Source organism: Paramisgurnus dabryanus, chromosome 13, assembly GCF_030506205.2.
Source record: "Paramisgurnus dabryanus chromosome 13, PD_genome_1.1, whole genome shotgun sequence".
In the NCBI taxonomy this organism is placed as follows: domain Eukaryota; kingdom Metazoa; phylum Chordata; class Actinopteri; order Cypriniformes; family Cobitidae; genus Paramisgurnus; species Paramisgurnus dabryanus.
In genome coordinates this window covers 37,649,934-37,670,110 of record NC_133349.1, presented here as the reverse complement: position 1 = coordinate 37,670,110, position 20,177 = coordinate 37,649,934, and the positions used below count along the sequence as shown (strand labels likewise).

Sequence of the window (20,177 nt, the reverse complement as noted above, 5' to 3'; positions counted from 1 at the left end):
TTCTCACTGCGAGAACATGTCCCTTGTGGATTTGCGGAGACAGTTGTATTTCCTTCGGGAAAAACGCAACCCTCGTCATGTGAGTGCTGAGCGCCGCCACGGGGCGGCTGTTACGCTCTCAAAGGACGACCTCCGCATCACTGTGCTGAGCCGGTCGGGGATTCGTCCTCCTGCTCTCAGCCTGCTCATCCACAGCCGGTTGATGTGCCAATGGAGACTTCAGCAATGGCGTTGCTGCAGGTTCACCAAGCAAAGGCCTTGAGGGATCTGCATGAGGGAGGACACAACTCGCCTGTCCTTTCGGAGCTCCGGGCTGCCACTGATCTGGCTCTTCGCGCAACGAAGGTGACAGCGCAGGCGATTGGTCGTGCCATGTCCACGATGGTGGTCCAGGAACGCCACTTATGGCTATGTCTGGCGGACAAGTCATATGCGGAGAAGAATAAGTTCCTGGACGCTCCAGTGTCCCAGACTGGCCTCTTCCGTGAGTCGGTGGAGTCTTTTGCCCAGCAGTTCTCCGCCGCCCAGAAGCAGACGGAGGCGATCGCCCAGATCATGCCCCGGCGCAAGCGACCTGCATCTCGCCCTCCAGCGCCGGCTGCCCCGTCTGCTCCTCGCCGAGGGCGCCCTGCGGCGGCTGCCTCCACCCCCCCCCGCTAGAACATCTTCCAGGCCACGGAGGGGGACCAGCCGTCAGCAGCCCGCCCCGCCCGCTTCCCGTGGCAAACGGAACTCAAAGCAGCCCTGAGACGGGCGACCTGGAGTCGAATGGGATCACTCTATGGGAGACGGTGATGGCCGTAGACCGGTAGAGGGCCGTGTGGAGAATCTTTGGTTTCGTTTTGTTTCTGTTCCGCCGGCTTCTCAGCCGGCACCCACAAAACCACAAAAAGAGTGCATTCCTATTCCTTCTCCAGGTCTCCAGAGGATCGAGAGAGATGTGAGCGGGCATTCACATTCTCTTCCTCCCTCTCCTCTATCGCCAGCGGGTGTCCTGAGGAGTCCGAGCTCTCCGCTGAGGAGACGGGACCACCAGCACCCTCATCGGAGTCTGCGCTCTCGGCTGAGGAGACCAGACGACCGTCACCCTCAGCGGGCTCAGGTCAGTGTTACACACACACATACTGTAGATACTTATGCTGTCACAGCAGACGTACCGGCAGTATCACCTGTCTCGCTTCGCCGCCCCACCGCGGGTACACCGGTAGTGCCGTTAATTCCCCTCGTACGGTCCCTGGGGGCTTGGCTTCAGCTTCCCAGCCCGTCTCGTTGGGTTTTACGTCTGCCTCGGTTACGAAATTTAATTCAACCGGCACACACCCAAATTCTCGGGCATTCGTTTCACCACGGTGAAAGCGTCCGATGCACATGTATTGCGTGCAGAGGTCGAAGTCCTGCTGGCGAAGGACGCGATCGAGCCGGTCCCTCCAACCGAGATGAGGTCGGGTTTCTACAGCCCGTATTTCATAGTACCCAAAAAAGGCGATGGGTTACGACCAATTTTGGATTTGCGCGTTCTGAACAAATCTCTACAGAGGAGGTCTTTCAGGATGATAACACCGAAGCAAATATTCAATTCAATTCGCCCCCAAGATTGGTTTGCGGCAATAGACCTGAAAGACGCGTACTTCCATGTGTCCATTCTCCCTCGTCACAGACCGTTTCTCCGGTTTGCATTCGAGGGCCGGGCATACCAGTACAAAGTTTTACTGTTCGGGCTGTCTCTCTCTCCCCGTGTGTTCACGAAAGTAGTGGAGGCGGCGTTAAAACCCCTCAGAGAGGGCGGTGTTCGCATATTGGCTTACCTCGACGATTGGCTTATAATAGCGCATTCTCGGCGGACGCTTTGCGAGCACAGAGATTTAACGCTTCGGCATCTCGCCCGTTTGGGTCTTCGGGTCAACTGGGAAAAGAGCAAACTCTGCCCCACGCAGAGGATCTCTTTTCTCGGTATGGAACTGGACTCGATCGATTTATCGGCGCGTTTGACAGAGGAGCGCGTCCAGTCAATTCTGACTTCCCTCGGTTCATTTCGAGGGAAGAATGCGGTCCCGCTGAAACAATTTCAGAAGCTCCTGGGGCATATGGCAGCAGCAGCGGCCGTGACACCGCTCGGACTGCTCCATATGAGACCGCCTCAGCGTTGGCTTCACGATCGAGTCCCGAGGAGAGCGTGGCGCGCCGGCATCCATCATGTAGCTATTACACCTGTGTGTCGCCTAACATTCCCCTCGTGGTCGGACCCCGCGTTTCTCAGGGCCGTTGTATCCATGAGACAGGTCTCTCGGCATGCTGTTGTCCACACAGATGCGTCCGACATGGGCTGGGGTGCCACGTATGATGAGCTTACGGCTTCAGGGGTGTGGACAGCACCCCAGTTGCACTGGCATATCAATTGCCGAGAGTTGTGGGCTGTATATCTGGGACTTGTACGCTTCGCTACGGAGCTGCGAGGGAAGGATGTACTAGTACGCACCGACAACACTGCGACCGTTGTGTATATCAACCGTCAAGGCGGTTTGCGCTCCCGTCACCTGTCGCATCTCGCTCGTCATCTCCTTCTTTGAAGTCAGAAGCATCTGAGGTCCCTTTGTGCCATTTACATCCCGGGCTCGCCCAATACAGCGGCAGACGTGCTTTCCCGAGCTGCGCGCCCCGGCGAATGGCGACTCCACCCCCAGACGGTCCAGCTAATTTGGAAGAAGTTCGGTCGTGCGCAGATAGACCTGTTTGCGTCGCCGGACGATACCCACTGTCGCCTATTTTATTCACTAACCGAGGGCAGCCTCTCGTAGGCTAAACCCCTTACACTCCTTCTATTCCTCCCTGGGACCTGTCCATGGTGCTGAAAGCCCTTCAGGGCCCTCCGTTCGAGCCTTTGCAGTCTGCGAGTCTGAAGCTTTTGTCAATGAAAGCTCTGACCCTGCTAGCATTGGCCTCAGTGAAGAGAGTAGGGGATTTACATGCATTCTCTGTTGAAGATTCGTGCCTTCAGTTTGGTCCTGCTGTCTCGAGCGTAACATTGAGACCCAGACCAGGCTACGTGCCCAAAGTTCCCACCACTCCCTTCAGAGATCAGGTGGTGAGCTTGCAAGCGCTGCCCCCGGAGGAGGCAGACCCAACCATGGCTTTGTTGTGCCCCGTACGCGCACTGCGACTCTACGTGGATCGCACGCAAAGCCTCAGGACCTCAGACCAGCTCTTTGTTTATTACGGTGGTCAGCAGAAAGCGAAAGCTGTCACCAAGCAGAGGATGTCTCATTGGATAGTTGATACTATCGCCCTGGCTTATAATCTTCAGGGTATTCCTTGCCCCTTTAATTTGAGAGCGCACTCCACACGGAGTGTTGCCTCATCTTGGGCTCTCGCTCTTGGTTCCTCGCTAACAGACATCTACAGAGCTGCTGGTTGGGCGACACCTAATACGTTCATTAGATTCTACAGTGTTCGTATCGTATCCTCTCGTGTTCTTTCCTCATCAGGGGGAGCATGGAGAGCAGTCTCGCAGGTCGGCTTGCAGCCTCCAACTGATGCTTCATAACTGTGTCAGTATGGAAGGCCTTCAGAGCAAAAATGCGTAATGGTTTGAATTGTTCTTCCTCCGCTGCCTTGGCAGCCTTTGTTGCGGAGCATTGGCTGTCAGCCTTTCACTAGTTGTATCCTCGCGAACCTACGTGTCTGGCTCGGGCTCCACATTGTGTCCCACCGGGTTCCTTTGTGAGTATTTTTCCGTGGGGTTAATCCTACCAGCCCACATTTCCCTTAGCAGAGCACTGCTTTGCTTGCACAGCCACGGCTGTCTTTATTTTTATCGTCCACCATTAGCCCTTAAGAGGGGCGGTGGCTTCCGCAGCATTCCTATCCTACTCCGGTAGGGCGCTTCCCAGTCGCTGGCACTTCTGTGGGGTTAAAGGAACATCTAGTGCCCGGCCTTTCTGCCTTATCCTATTTCTCCATTCCCTAAGGGGATTTGGAGGGTTCTTCTGCAGACACTGGAAGAGGTCAGCCCCTAATGGCGTTTTGGTAGGATTCCCAATTCGTTGGTCACGACGTGACGTCGTAGTGACTGACTGAAAGGGAACGTCTCGGTTACGGATGTAACCCTAGTTCCCTGAAGGAGGGAACGGAGACGTCACGTCCCGTCGCCACAGGTGCTGCCACCTGCTGTTACGGCCGGTCACACTTTCCGGCTTTCTCAGCGAAAAGAAGCTAATTTCCCTATTTGCACCTGCTGCTTATATACGCACCTGGCGGGGCGGCGCCAGCATTATGCAAATATCTCAATGCCAAGTTCATTGGCGTTTTAGTAGTATTCGAAGCAGATTGGTCTCTCTAAGCGAGTTCCCAATTCGTCCTCACTACGACATGCCCATTACGGCATTGTTTCGGCTTCTTGTTCACACAGAGGGTTTTCTGTGTATCTGACTAGGTCCTCTTTCCGGCAACAATCCCAGAAGACTAACGGGATGAGTTTGTGTTCACACAGACACTTGTCTGGCAATTTTACGGGTATTTTCTGGGACCAAAGGTCTGTGTGAATGGGGTTTAAGAGTCAAAATTGAACACACATCAATCAGACCCTTCAATATATAGATAAAAGGGCCTGAATCTGTTCACTGCGCTTTGGAACAATGGATCCACAGAGAAATGAAGGAATAGGTCGAGGTGAAGGAGGAGAAAAAGGAGGAGGGAAAGGAGGAAGGAAGGAAGGAGGACGTGGTGAAGGAGGAGGAAGACATGGGGAAGGAGGAGGAAGAGGACTCTGTGAAAGAGGCGGAGGGAGAGGAAGGACAAGGTGACAAGCAGCTTTAGATGAAATTCGAGCTACTCTAGCTGACCATGTTCTTGTCCATGGTATGACCATGAGGGAGGCTGAGCAACGAGTAAAGCCTAATTTGAGTTGTATCACTGTCGCATCATCTTTAGGGCATTCAGGGAGGGAAACAGATAGATGTACTTAAAGTAAGACTGCTCTGTACAGTAACTTTAGTGTGCATACACTGTTAAACTATGCTACTGGAATAAAGAAATGCATCAAATTGCCTTGCATACAGATCGACATATCAGTAGATGAATGCCATGGGTGGATCATGTAAGAGGATTTTACCTTCGCTGTTTGGCTAGGACCAATAAAGCTGTGATGTGGTTGAGATTCTCTGGCCTGACCCAGAACAAAGACGGGATGTTGAGGCGGAATAATAAAAAAATTACATTTGTGCTGTATTGTGCTAATGCATACATTGATTGTGTCTTTTGTGGTCATGTGAAAGGGTTTTTGAGTGGGATAACCACAAGCAACTTACCAGTTTTGGATATATTGTTTTGAATGTATTCCACCAGTGTGTAATACTATGTTGTAGTTGAAAGCTTGTGTGTGATGTCTAAGGGAAAAGTTTGTTTTTTCAGTAAGAGTGAATGGTTTTGAGTGTAGAGCTTCATTTTGACCTGAAAATAGGATGTTTGGAGAATTGGGTGAGACGTTATGGAATTGTGTTTACTGTTTTGAGTATATGAGGCATAATTTCAAGAAATGTGTTTAAGCAACTGAGAAAAACTGTAATAAATATTTTGTATTATATATGTTAATTGGTCATACTTTTGTTTGGTTAATGTCAGCATGTCATAGGTGCTAATACACCGAAACCGAACATATATTGTATTTTAGTTTCTCCTGGGTGTTTTTAGGGAACTGAAGGGTTTGGTGGTCACTCTGAGCTCTGATGGGCATCTTCAGTGCTCATACATGGGCACTGACCCCTCCTTCTTTATTGCACCCAAAGTGGACTCCAGAGAGGTCAACTATAATGAAGTTGATAATGAGATGAAGATGCTACAAAAAGTCATACGTGAGGCCACCAAAACCCAAGGTATGACACATGGAATTTAGCACAAATTTATGTGTGTTGTACAATAACTGTGTCCCTGACTTATTTGTTTTTTGACTGGAAGTTTATCTTTATGTGTGTGTTTCTGTGTCTGTTTGATATTTCTCTTTCTCCAGACATCCTCCCAAGAGCAGAGACAGAGGAAGAGCTTACTCTGGCTGCCACAGTCTCCCCTAACCTGGATGAAGTTTCGGTACACAAACATTTTCTAGAGTGATGAAATTTTATGATATCTAACTATACCTTAAAAATACCCTTTATTGAAACTTATTAATGTTATTCAATTACAAAATAAAAAAAGCATTTGACTAGTTTTAAGAATGTCAACAAAAAAATGCAAAATCTTTTTTGAAAAAAAAAAAACTGAAAGCTCTTCCCATTTGCCATACATTCAGACAGGGCTTAACATTAAAACACCCACCAGCCGCGTATAGATTTCAGCTGTGGCAGGTAAGACAGCCACTAGCCATGGTTTAAATATAATTTTAAATGGTAGTTTTCTTAAAAGCCATGTGAAAAAAAAATATGTGCAATATGACACTATAAAACTACAACTCCCATGAGCACTCTGCACCGAGTGCAACATATGGGTTATTTACCATAGAGAGCTCGAGCACTGATGAATTTGCGAACACACTGAACACAGTCTACATGTTAGTGAACTCACACACACATTTTGGGCAAGAGGAAAGATTTGCAATTGCATTGAAGACATTTAGTGTGGGTTGCACCAACAAGGATAAAATTAAGCAGAGTTTAGAGCTAATCTAGGGTTTGTTGATCTTAGTTTAATTTTAATTCAAGTTCTGTTGCACCACTTAAATTTAAACACAGATTAACAAATCTTAGATTAAAACTTTAAACTGTATTAAACCCTTCATCTTCGATTTATTTTGTCCGCCATGTTGAATTTTCCAGTGTAAATTAAACAGCAACGTTGTCATTCAAAAAGGAAATAAACAGTTTATGCAAGCAAAGGTAATGTAATTTTTGTATTATAAAGGTAACACTTTATATTACGACCTGCAATGTACCGAGTAATTAAACCGAATTTTCAGCGTACCTATTTGTAACAACAGAGTACCTTTTCAGTATGTACTTGTAGGTATAAGGGAACAATATTTTAAGTTTGGGGTAATAAGGGGGCAAGAATATATGGAAAATTATAAATAATTTATTCTCCAAGTATTTCATAACTACAGGGTACCTATTGTAATATTACGTGGTATGTATGCCTTACGTCTATGGGTAATAAGGCCTATTGGTTTTTTTGTTTCATATTTGCTACTTACCTGATGAAAGTGTATTGTATACAGATGATGCAGCTGCTTTAATTTGATCATCTGTGTTTTAAGGCAAGTAAAATAAAAATAATAGCAATTTGTACCTCTTTGATCTGTATATGTATATAGGAGTTACAGGTAACTCTTATATTTGCGGGCTGTAAATTAAAGTGGTGCTTATTACCCCATTGTATTGTGTATGTACCAGGTAACTCTTACCTTTGCGGGCTGTAAATTAAAGTGGCACTTGTTACCGCCTTGTTTTGTGTATTTACCAAGTAACTCTCATATTTGCGGGCTGTAAACTAAAGTGATGCTTTGTTCACCTCTTGTTATAAATGTTATAGGGTAAATAACATAAACATACAGAAAATTGTTATTTTTATTTTAAGTAGTTTCAAAACATCAATATAATTAAGCCAACACTTAATTTTTATTAACACAAAACTTTTATTTCAAATAAAAAGTCATGACAATTTTTTGTTTTGCTGCTTGGCTTCCTCTGTTGGTGTTCTTGTCCACTCGGATGTTGAGTTGATGTCGTCTCACAAATGCTGTTCTGCAACATAAATGAAAGCCTTCAGTAAATGTTTCTTTACTGTTCCTTGACAGAAACTGAGTTTTCTGAGCCAGTTATTAACTATAGGCTAACTTTTGTGCTAGCTTACCTGCTGCTACTGTTAGCTGGCAACTGTCTTGAAAAAAAAATAGTTTGAAACGCGTTAGTCATGTATTAACAAAACCAGTTACCTTATCCAGCATGCGGATCCTGCTCACATCACTCGCAGCCGTACTCCACAATGTAGAAAGTTTTAAAAACTCTTAAAGAAATTTCATCTCAGGATCGCGTTCCAGCAAACCTCCTGCAGACGGGTGCGCGCTCTACGCCTGCGCAGTACGCATGTAGTCGTCTTTTGCTGCAGCAAGAGCTGGATACCCATCTGCTGTTGTTTCATTCTGGTTTGCCATTGCATAAATTATATTTGGCTAAAATACTTGTACTTACACATGTTGCAAAGTTTTATTATAACAATGATAACACCAATAAAAATAAAAAAAAATAGCGTGCTGCTTTGTGGTCATTATTGTGTAATTTGAAATAAAAGAGTTTCAGAGTCAAACAAATCCAATTCCAAAGCACCACTTCTAATATGTCCGCAAATGTTAGAGTTACCTGGTAAATACAGTTATTTGCCGATGTGGCTCGTAGACATCGACTGTATACAACATTCAGAAGTCAATATGAAAATTTCACAATAAAATCATAAAAAAAATACATAATTTCCCCATAGACTTGACTAAGTCATACATACCATGTAATATTACAATAGGTACCCTGTAGTTATAAAATACTTAAGAGTATAAATAATTTATAATTCTTCATATTCTTAACCCCTTATTACCCCAAAGTTAACATTTTGTTCCCTTATACCTACAAGTACGAACTGTAGAGGTACCCTGTTGTTACAAATAGATACGCTGTAAATTCGGCTTAATTACGCGGTACATTGCAGGTCATAAAATAAATCACCTACATACACCAGTAGGCTAATCTAAAGGTCTGATTCAAATAAAAACATTTGACAATCTTTTAAAACAATTGAATTGATTAACAGATCAGGAAATATTGTGACAGGAAATATCGCAAAGCTCAGATATTGTGATATAATGAACAAGAGGTGTCGACGCATTTGTCATGAAGCGCCACCGTGTGTCCGTTCATTCACTGCCCTTCATCTGACTGGAGCGCACATGACAGAGGAGAAGCACATACGAGCATCGGTAGCTGTCACCGGTGCTGTTAATAATCTTTTTGAGCCGTCAAACTCACTTTGTTTAGACGTTATAATAAACGCATCTTTGAATAGCGCCACCACGCTCGCGGTATGTGTTTCTAATCATTTAGCCAGACATTTAAAGAGCACCTATTATGAGATACATGTTTTTAAACAACCTTTTGTGTGTGGGTGTGTATTAGTACATGCTAACGATATTCAAAAAGTACATGCCTCAAAGAAAACGATGACGCAAGTTATCATCTCTAACGTTCTAGGACTACAAAAAACACTCGGATTGTAGGCAACAGTTTACTTCCTGGGATTGGTGACGTAGACAAGACCAACATTATCATAGTTCAGCCCCCTCTGCTTTGCTTGGGTACGCCCTCAAAGAAGGGGATGGAGAGCTCAGAAGAGAGAGCTGAAATGGCGGAGGTTGGGAGTCCATCTTTTTCGAGTGTGTTTGTAAACTCTTGTTTCATTGTTTAAGCGATTACATCTCTTGAGTAGACGCTGTGTCTTTAGATGCGAGGGCAAAATAGCACTTTATGGCCTTCCACAGAGGACATCATGTTTAATACGGTTCCGGCAAAATCCAGTCAGAAGTTGTTTATAAGTTCACTGAGTTTTCACAATGCCTGCATCATGAACCGTAACGAATTTGAAGCTGGATTTGCGCGACGTCTCCTCCTGAAAGTTGGATTACTGTGCACTTCTGGGTCACAGGTTGTAAGTATCCATGTTTATTATTTAGATTTTACGTACTGGTTACCAGAGCTTAACTTGTGCGTGTAGAGCTAAGCTTGCAAGCCAATTGTTTTGTGTTGTAATACTGTATTTCATAAACAACGTACCATATTTACCCACGTGTATGTTGAATTATGCAGACTATCGTTTTTTTTTATTGATGTTGATTTAGACAAGTTTACAAACTTGCTAAGTTACCAGCTAAACTGTTACCAGTAAAGTTTGTTCTCATGATAAAACTCAAGAAACTCTAAGTAACGTTACAGATGATTTGTTAATGTATTTTACTGTTGTATTTACTTGAAGCTTTATTAGATTTTGAAACGAAGTAAACATGTAATGTGTGTTGCGTATGTTGGGGCATGTAATACATGAAAGTTTTCATGAAAAGTCTAACGATTTATAGTCGTTGTACCCTATTGTTATAATGTCTTTTTGACTGCATACATGTTTGTTTTATTTGTCTATATCCTAGATTCACAGCAGGACACATCCTTCTACATTGTAGGCAGCAGTAGACGTGATGAATGCCAAACATGCAACATCAGTGGGCACACACAAAGAAGTCAGACTGGCATATGAGGAGCAAAAATATGTAACACATATGATGTATTTAGCTAGTGATACCACTACCAGTCTTAAATGTATAACTGATGATGACAAAGTTTTTTTCTCTGCATAATCATAGGAACCCAGGCAGTAGCGTCGTTTCACAATGTTTCCATCACCATCATCAGTGGATGGCTTTGCCTTCCGTAGCCTGAGATTTCAGATGTGATTTTTCCATTTATTGGAATGCTGTGCAGGTATTTAAGTATTTTAGTAACTGTGTTAAATAAAGTAGTATTTACTTTTACAATAAATGTATTGCTTGTTTATATATTTTTACAGGTTGTACCTTGCAGCCATCCATTACAATGTCACCAAGCCGTAACAAAAGCAGGAGAGGGAAAGTACAAGGTTATGTTCCCAAAAAACACAAGCGACATACTGTAAGCAGTAATGTTTTTATTTCAAATATATTCATAAATAAAAACTTAATGTATGAAGCAGGGAAATAAATGATCAAAACAAAAGATTTTTTGACTGCAATATTTTTACAGTTATGTGGATGATGTGATCAGGCTTGTGTTTGATGAGGTACAACCCCAAATCAGAAAAAGTTGGGACACTGTAGAAATTGTAAAAAATTAATGGAATTATTTACAAATCTCATAAACTTATATTTTATTCGCAGAAGAATATAATTAACATATCATATTGTTGTAAGTGAGATATTTTGAAATGTCATGCCAAATATTGACTCATTTTGGATTTCATGAGAGCTACACATTCCAAAAAAAGTTGGGACAGATAGCAATAAGAGGCCAGAAAATTTTAATTTACATATAAGGAACAGCTAAAGGACCAATTTGCAACTTATTAGGTCAATTTGCATCATAATTGGGTATAAAAAAGCCTCTCAGAGTGGCAGTGTCTCTCAGAGGTCAAGAAGGGCAGAGAATCACAAATTCCTCCAAAGCTGCAGCGAAAAATAGTTTTCTGAGTTTCTCAGAGAAAAATTGCAAAGAGTTTGAAGTTATCATCATCTACAGTGCATAATATCATCCAACGATTCAGAGAATCTGGAACAATCTCTGTGCGTAAAGGTCAAGGCCGGAAAACCAGACTTGATGCCTGTGATCTTCGGGCCCTTAGACGGCACTGCATCACATACAGGAATGCTACTGTAATGGAAATCATAACATGGGTTCTGGAATACTTCCAGAAAACAATGTCAGTGAACACAATCCACTGTGTCATTCACTGTTGCCAGCTAAAACTCTATAGGTCAAAAAAGAAGCCATATCTAAACATGATCCAGAAGCACAGGCGTTTTCCCTGGGCAGGGCTCATTTAAAATGGACTGTGGCAAAGTGGAAAACTGTTCTGTGGTCAGACAATCAAAATTTGAAGTTCTTTTTGGAAAACTGGGACGCCATTTCATCCGGACTAAAGAGGACAATGACAATCCAAGTTGTTATTAGCGGTCAGTTCAGAAACCTGCATCTCTGATGGTTTGGGGTTGCATGAGTGCGTGTGACATGGGCAGCTTACACATCTGGAAAGGCACCATCAATACTGAAAGGTTTATCCAAGTTCTAGATACATATGATCCCATTCAGACGTCGTCTCTTTCAGGGAAGACCTTGCATTTTCCAACATGACAATGTCAGACCACATACTGCATCAATTATAACATCAAGACTGCGTAGAAGAAGAATCTGAGTACTGAAATGGCCAGCCTGCAGTCCAGATCTGTCACCCACAGAAAACATTTGGCACATCATAAAGAGGAAGATGCGACAAAGAAGACCTAAGACAGTTGAGCAACTAGAAGCCTGTTCTAGACAAGAATGGGACAACATTCCTATTCCTAAACATTGGTCCTCCCCCAGCTGTTCCTTATATGTACATTTAACTTTTCCGGACTCTTATTGCTACCTGTCCCAACTTTTTTTGGAATGTGTAGCTCTCGTGAAATCCAAAATGAGCCAATATTTGGCATGACATTTTCAAACGATCACTTTCAACCAGGGGCGAAAATTTCATTTAAATGTTGGGGGGGACATTAAACATAAAATTTTTCAAGAACAATTTTTGAAGGGGACACCAATAATACAGGCAAAATTGTACTTTTAAGAAATGTGTACAGATAGAAAACGTTTCTCTTTCTCTATAAACGGACGCAAATGTAATTTTAATACACATGAATGCAGGGGTGGAAAGATAAAATATTCTACTTAAGTAAAAGTAAAGTTACTGGTCTAAAAATCTACTCAAGTAAAAGTAAGTCATTTTAATTTTACTCAGAGTAAAAGTTACTTTTTTACAGCGGGGAGAGGTTTCTAGTATAGGTCAAAAAGGACAAGGGAATATAAATCTCAAACTAGTTGTTTTTTATTGTAGGAACATCTTAACAATTAAAGTGCAATAACAAAAAGTTAATAAAACAAAAAGCTTTTTTATAACTAAGAAACATTTATGGAATTGTTTAATGATTTTTACTGGTGAGTTATGCAATTGAAGCAAAAATAATATGAGGTCAGCAGCTAGTAAATACAATCACTATAGTAAGGTTGTAATTGATGTATTGCTGGTAACATACATTATTTTATTAAACTATATAACTAGTTTAAATGAGCATATAATGAGATGAGTGCCATATACTTTTATCCTTTACACGTTTATTGTATTCTAGCTTCCCTGACCTGTGTACCTGATGTCTTTCAATCTCTCTCTATCTCTCGCTCTCTCCCTCTCTGCAATGTCTAATGACATGCGCATTCCCGAGGACGTTCATCAGTTGTTTGACTTGACGCGAAGCTGATAGACACATGTAGGATAATGCACATGTATTAAAAACGCGTCTTGCAAATTAGCGGTAAAAACCCAGCTCAATTAAACAATCGCTTTGCGTCAATGGGCCAGGGGTTTCTTTCATAAGAATTGAATTGAGGGTCGGCATTAGCTCTCGCCTGTCTCGTCCCTCTCCATGGCTCTTTTTGCGCGTTCCCCCGCCCATCAATCAATCATCCGTGGCGCTTCTTTATCACCTTGCTATTTTATTTTTTACTCAGTAACGGATATGATTTAAAATGTAGCGAAGTAGCCTACAATACTTTAAACAAAACATACTTATGTAAAAGTAAAAGTACAGACTTTAAACCTACTCAACAAAGTAAAAGTACACAAAAAAACCCTCAATTACAGCAACGTGAGTAAATGTAATTTGTTACTTTCAGCACTGCCTCACCTCTGCATGAATGCATAAAAATGTTTTCTTGTTCGTTTATCTGCTTCTGTTCTCATAAAACGAAATATGTTCATGTTTATATGTCCAAATAGTCCCGTTTTAAAACATATGAGGTTAAACTGATAAGTGATGGGAAATGTTGGTTTGTAGGTATACAGCTTATTAATGCGTCGGCTCCGTACACTTCTCAACCACCCGACTGTTTGGCGCTGGCAGTGGACCAAACCACTGTGAGGCAAGGGAGGGGGGAATCAAATTTTTTACAACGTTTTTTGTTGTTGCTCCGTTTGCATTTGTATTGTTTTACTTCTTACACAACTACTTTAAGTATTAAAAATCATTAAATTATTTTCAATACACATATTTGAATGATATTTTGGGGGGGCAACCCTCAGATGGGGGGGTCCTGTCCCCCCCGACCCCCCGGGATTTCCGCCTATGCTTTCAACATTTGATTTGTTATCTATATTCTATTTTGAATAAAATATAAGTTTATGAGATTTGTAATTTATTCCATTCCTTTTTTACTCACAATTTCTACAATGTCCCAACTTTTTCTGATTTGGGGTTGTATTTAAAGATAATCTGAAGGAAATCCTGATTCCTATGGACCTGGCATCACAGTTTGAGAGACCTTCAAAGGAGGACGTGATTGCATGCCATCTCACGTGCTTCAGTGTAGGGGTCATCGGAAGCCAACATACTGACCAGTCTGATCAGGAAGCTCCAAGCGTATCTGGAGAACAACACACAACAGGATGATAACCCTATAGCAGTGTTCTTCATTCCCAATCCTGGAGAGCGGGTGTCCTGCAGAGTTTAGCTCCAACCTTAATCAAACACACCTGCAAGCTAATCAATGTCTTCATAATCACTAGAGCTGTGTCCCAATTCATGGGCTGCAAGGTGAGCACTCTGTCTTTCAAGGTGGAAGCCTCAGAAGTTCGTGAAGAGAACTGAAATAAGACGGTCTAACCTTCGGAGGATCCATAATTAGCGTCCCCTGCTGCACGCGCCCGCCTGCACGTTTCTAACTTTCAAATAAATTCAAATAAATATGACATCAGAAAAATTATTAATTTATTTTAGAAATATGGCACGTTGATGTATATTAAACTATTCAACAGTTTACCAAATGTATCAACCTTATAAATATACGCAACATAAAAAGAATATTACTAACACAAAACATAACTTATAATACTAAAACAGTGACAAGAAAAAATGTTTTCTGATAAATACACTTTTATTTAATAAAGGTTTTAATTGTTTATTTTAGAATATCCACCCATTATTTGCAGCCGTTGCAGACGCGCAATTCTCTTGGGATATCCTCGGCTGTTAAGGAATCATTCGTTCTATCCTTAACAGCGCAGAGAAATGAGGACGCATTTTGAGGCTTCATTCTAAGCATCCTTTGAAATGGGACGGCCTTACTGGCCTTAAGTCGCGCTGCTGTGACGCAATCGGTCTTAAAATGCGTCCTTAGAAGGTCGCAGCCTTTGAATTGGGACACAGCTAAAAAAAACACAGGCGGGTGTGTTTGATTAAGGTTGGAGCTAAACTCTGCAGGACACGGGCTCTCCAGGATTGGGAGTGAAGAACTATTAACCCTATAGTGTCGTCTTAGATAGCACCAGCTGACAAAGCTTTGATATGCCATTTATCTGTATTGATAGCTGTAAGAAGTGAATTGAACAATTTTTGAAAGAAGAGCACAATATGGTTACTAAAGTATGTTTATTTGTATATTGTTTAAAATTTAAATATATATTTATAAATAAATAAATTCTTCTAAAGTTACATCTTTTGTTACTTTGGGTACTTTGTTACTATAATGCTACTTTAGTGTTATTATTTTAAAAATGTAATAAAACTTATAAACACTTACTAGAGTGTCCTGCGCCTCAAAGGCCCAAAGTCGGTACAATAAATGTTCTGTGTGTAGTAGGCCTGGCAAACTCGATTCCTTTTAAGGATCCGGGTTATTGTGAGTCACTCACTAAAGTGATCCGGGTTGTGTGATTCACTTGAGTCATTTGAGTCAGTATTGCTAAATTGCCAAGGAAACTCAGTACAGACCCACTTGTAACCGGCTGATCCACGCGACTCGAGATTCTCAGAGACGGAAACATTGCAGACTCGCAGACCATGGACATAAGACTCGCTCTACAGATCCCACTAACCGGCTGATTCGCGTGGATCAGCCGGAGTCGGTTAGTGGATCTATAGAGCGACTGAGTCTCCTCAAAAGCAAATCCATAACAAAAGCCTTTCACTTCTGAAATAACATGCTTATAGGTTTGGTGTGTATGGTCGACCATTTAAAAAAGAAGCCTAATAACAATAGCATAATAATATAGAGAAAATATAAAAAAGAACTGTCCTGCTTATGTAGCCCCCAGAGTCGGAGAGACAGTTCGCGCAGATCAGCCGGTTACGGATCAGCCGGCGGATCAGCTGGTTACGGATCAGTCGGTTACGAGTTGAGAGACTCTCGAGTCAGAGCAGATTCGCATGTCTCTCGAGTCCGCATTGTTTCCGGCTCTGAGTGAGAATCTCGGGTCAGTTCGCGGCTCGCACGGATTCACAGGTCTCTCGAGTTTGCAATGTTTCCGGCTCTGAGTGAGAATCTCGGGTCAATTCGCGGCTCGCACGGATCCGCAGGTCTCTTGAGTTTGCAATGTTTCCGGCTCTGAGTGAGAATCTCGGGTCAGTTCTCGCGCAGATCAGCCGGTTACGAGTGGATCTGTAGTGCGAGCGAAGTCTCATCAATAATGTTGAAAGAGGTTTGTGTGTGTGGTGGCGCTGTTTATGGTTTTACATTGAATTGTAGTAGGACTCAACTGATCCGGGTTAATGACACTAGAGACTCGCGACTCATGAGTTAATTTAAAGATCCGGGTTAAAGATCCGAGTGAGTCGCGACTCGAACAGGTCTAGTGTGTAGGGATTCAGACAATTTGTGCAAAACCTGGATGATGAATCATGCAGGTAAGAGGCCCTGGAACCTGTTGCATTCTCCTTAAAATCTCATAAGTAATAACATAGCACTTATCGGTAAGCAATCTTTCATAATAAAGTTTACCATAGTGAAATAATGTAGAAATAACATTCATTTCAATGAATACTTTCTATGTGCTACATTCGTTGTTTCCATAACTTTGCACAGTAATATAGTATGTAAGCAGTCTTTTATAATAAAGTTTACTATAGTAAAATAATGTTAACAAATAAAATAACAAATTAAATAGTTTTATAATCATTTCAGTGAATCAAGTCAACTTCAACTTTTTATTTCTATAGCACATTTTGCCAACAAGAACAGTCTCCAAAGTGCTGTACAGTAGCAACAATAGACAATAGGAAGGCACACAAGTACAAAATCACAATCATTTAAAATAAATAAATAAAACAAAATAATAAAAGACACAGGACCACATAACTCACGCCGAGTTAAAAGCCAAGGAATAAAAGTGGGTCTTAAGACGAGACTTAAAACATTCCACTGTGGGGGCCGCACGGACCAGAGGAGGCAGAGCGTTCCACAGTCTGGGGCCAACTACAGAGAAGGCCCGGTCCCCCCTGGATTTAAGTCTGGACTTAGGAACCACGAGCTGGAACTGGCCATTTGACCTCAGTGAACGCGCCGGTGTATAAATTTGGATGAGGTCAGTGATGTATTGAGGGGCCAGTCCACTCAACGCTTTAAAAACAAACAATAAAATCTTAAAATCGATTCGGAATCGAACAGGAAGCCAGTGCAATGAAGCGAGGATGGGGGTGATGTGTTCGCGCTTTTTAGTTCCTGTTAAAAAGTCTAGCCGCAGAGTTCTGGACTAACTGCAGGCGCGAAAGTGCATTTTGGGATATTCCAGTATAAAGTGAATTGCAGTAGTCCAGACGTGAAGAAATAAAAGCATGCATGACTAGCTCAAAATGTTTCAACGTTAAAAAAGGTTTAATTTTAGATAAAAGCCGAAGATGGAAAAAACATGATTTAACGACTTAATTTGTTTATCCAGTTTAAAATCACCGTCTATAGTGACGCCAAGGCTGGTGGCTATGGGATGCACGTGATTATTGAGGGGGCCCAAATCAACCAGAGTCCTAATGGGACCAAATAGCATTATCTCAGTCTTTCCCTCATTTAGAATTAAAAAATTCTGAGCTAACCAAGCCTTGACGTCACTTGACGAATACTTTCAATGTGCTACATTTGGTGTTTCCATATAGTTTGCACAGTAATTTAGTACATTATAATTACCTTTTGGATGTCTTTGCAACACATTTTCGTCTTCGTTTAGCATTCTGGCAGAGCTAAAGACACCTAAAAAAGTAAAATCCAATTGCGTTCATTGACGGACATCGTTTATATTGTAACGGCTGTCTGAACTGTCTGGATCGAGCTCGAAGTGGTAAGGCAGTACAGACACCATCCTTTATAGAGAAATATTACTGCTTGTTTATGTTCATGCCTGTGAATCTCAGTCAGAACCGGAAAACCCACGTGTAGTCAGGGGCGTAACCTTTCAAACACACGCTGAACCCAGTTGACCAATAACAGTTGAGTAGGTCATCTAACCAATCCGAGTACACTAGACATTTTGGGAGGCGGAGACAGGAACTAAATCCGAGCGTTTTCCAGACAGGGAAATATTGGTGAGGTATGTAAGCAATTTATAAGACTCATAATGCATTAGTTCAAGTTTTAATAACATGTATGTACTATGGGATATTACAATAACGTGCTAATTAATTAGCATAATTGGTGCTCTTTAATTGTAAAAAAAATATTTAAACCTCCTCATATGCATGTTTAAAGTTAATCCCTCACTGAGATTTAAAACAGAGTTCAAAGTAATGGAGCAACAGGATTAAAGATAATCTAGGTTTACTGTAAAATTTTAACTTTGATCAAAATGGCAGTTTAAATGAAAACCTGATTATTTTTAAACATGTTTAAAGTTTGGTGCAACAGAATTATTAAATAAGCTTTGATTTAAACCAGATTTAGGCCTAATCCTTGTTGGTGCAACCCACCCTTAAAGTGTGAGTACACTCTCTGGGCAAGAGCAGAGAGAAATTCTGAGAGCGCACGTCCAGTTTTGTGCAATGGCAAATGAAACCCTTGAAGAGAGAGGCATACGTTTGCATAATAATGTGTTTTTGTAATTGATTGTACTTAATAAAAATACCCTCTCGACATTTCTCTGTAAAATAGGGCATTATATGAAGTCTTAAATCACCTTTAACAGAAACCGTGATCAATCTTATAAAATACAATCTGCATAAACAAGTTGACAGTAAAATAAAATATACATGTCTTAACTTAGCAGTGTTTATGACTTTTGTTTATAGATATTTAGTGTTTATCTAAGGTTTTTTTTTGTCTTTACAATTAATCTTATACAACCCTGCACCACTTATATTATATTCATTAGAAGCTACTCTTTTTATGCCTAACAAAACGGCATGTTTTTAATGCAGCTAAATATATGATATGATCTGTATTATATGTTTAAACCATAGCCTTCCATCTGATATATGTAGTCTTAATTTGGGTGGTCAGTCTGCATTTAAAATGGTTTTAAAAGGATAAATCAAGTAATTTTAGCACACCAAAGTCAAATTTAATAAAATAAAATGTATTTTCCTATCAACTAAATTGTGGCTAGTAACTTTGGAACACTGTTGCTGGTGCCCTACAAACAGGCATACAGACATACAGGTTGTTTCAGCCTAAATTCTCAATACTGATTTACATTTAAGCATTTAGCAGACACTTTTTTCCAAGGCAATTTACTGTGAGTTAAACAACAAAGCAAGATGTCAAGAAGTATTATTAACCTTATGAATCCTTTTTACATTAAAAAAAATTATAGCTAAAGAAAACACATGCGCACACTTTCTCATGAAAACAGTATGTAAATGTTTTATTATAACAATATCTCTATTATAGTGCGCTGTTATACCTGAGATGAATGGCATGCCCATCCCCTCGGTCACAGTGAAGGTAAGCTCACATCATTCTACACTGACATCTGTCAAGTTTCTTACTGAAATAAAGCTGAATATGCACTGCTTTATAAATCTAAAGTTATTTGTGCTAAATGTGTTGTATATTCCTAGGTGAAAGTGAAGAGTAGCGCAGCAGTGCAGAGCCCCAAAATGACTGTGTGTGTTCAGCCTCCCCTTGCAGTCACACAGGATCAGTTTGTGTTCAATTCAATTGGTATGAGTTTCTTCTTATTTCTTTTTTAACCCTTTGAGGTCTAAGGAGTTTTTAGGGCCCTGGAGAAGTTTTGACCTGCACTGACATTTGTGCTCAAAGGAATATTCCTTTTTCTTAAAAAAAATCCAGATAATTTACTCACCACCATGTCATCCAAAATGTTGATGTCTTTCTTTGTTCAGTCGAGAAGAAATTATGTTTTTTGAGGAAAACATTGCAGGATTTTGAAATCGGCTTGTTTTTCCGGAGATTCTAGCGTGCAGTGGGGGGTGTCATTGTCTGTGTGTATATTTACATACTGGATAAGCTTGTGTTTTCGCCTCCGCCCCCAAAGGGAACAGCGTGACTACTGAATAAGGATAGTTCGCCCAAAACTGAAAATAATGTGATTAATAGCTCACCCTTATGTCGTTCTAAACTCGGAAGACCTCTGTTCATCTTTGGAACACAGTT

At 41.5% G+C, this 20,177-nt stretch overlaps 1 protein-coding gene across 3 annotated transcripts in view; it reads left to right on the top strand.

Moving 5' to 3' along the window:
* bbs9 (Bardet-Biedl syndrome 9) overlaps window positions 1-20,177 on the top strand; it is a 430,031-nt gene that overhangs the window by 200,057 nt on the left and 209,797 nt on the right. For all 3 annotated transcript variants that reach the window (XR_010537394.2, XM_073811698.1, XM_065274291.2), the window contains 4 exons: window positions 5,686-5,867; window positions 6,002-6,078; window positions 19,452-19,505; window positions 19,622-19,724. Coding sequence is in view for 2 of the 3 variants with exons in the window: in XM_073811698.1 (XP_073667799.1) it covers window positions 5,686-5,867; window positions 6,002-6,078; window positions 19,452-19,505; window positions 19,622-19,724 (416 nt within the window). In the remaining variant the exon portion in view is untranslated. The remainder of the gene's footprint in view (window positions 1-5,685; window positions 5,868-6,001; window positions 6,079-19,451; window positions 19,506-19,621; window positions 19,725-20,177) is intronic.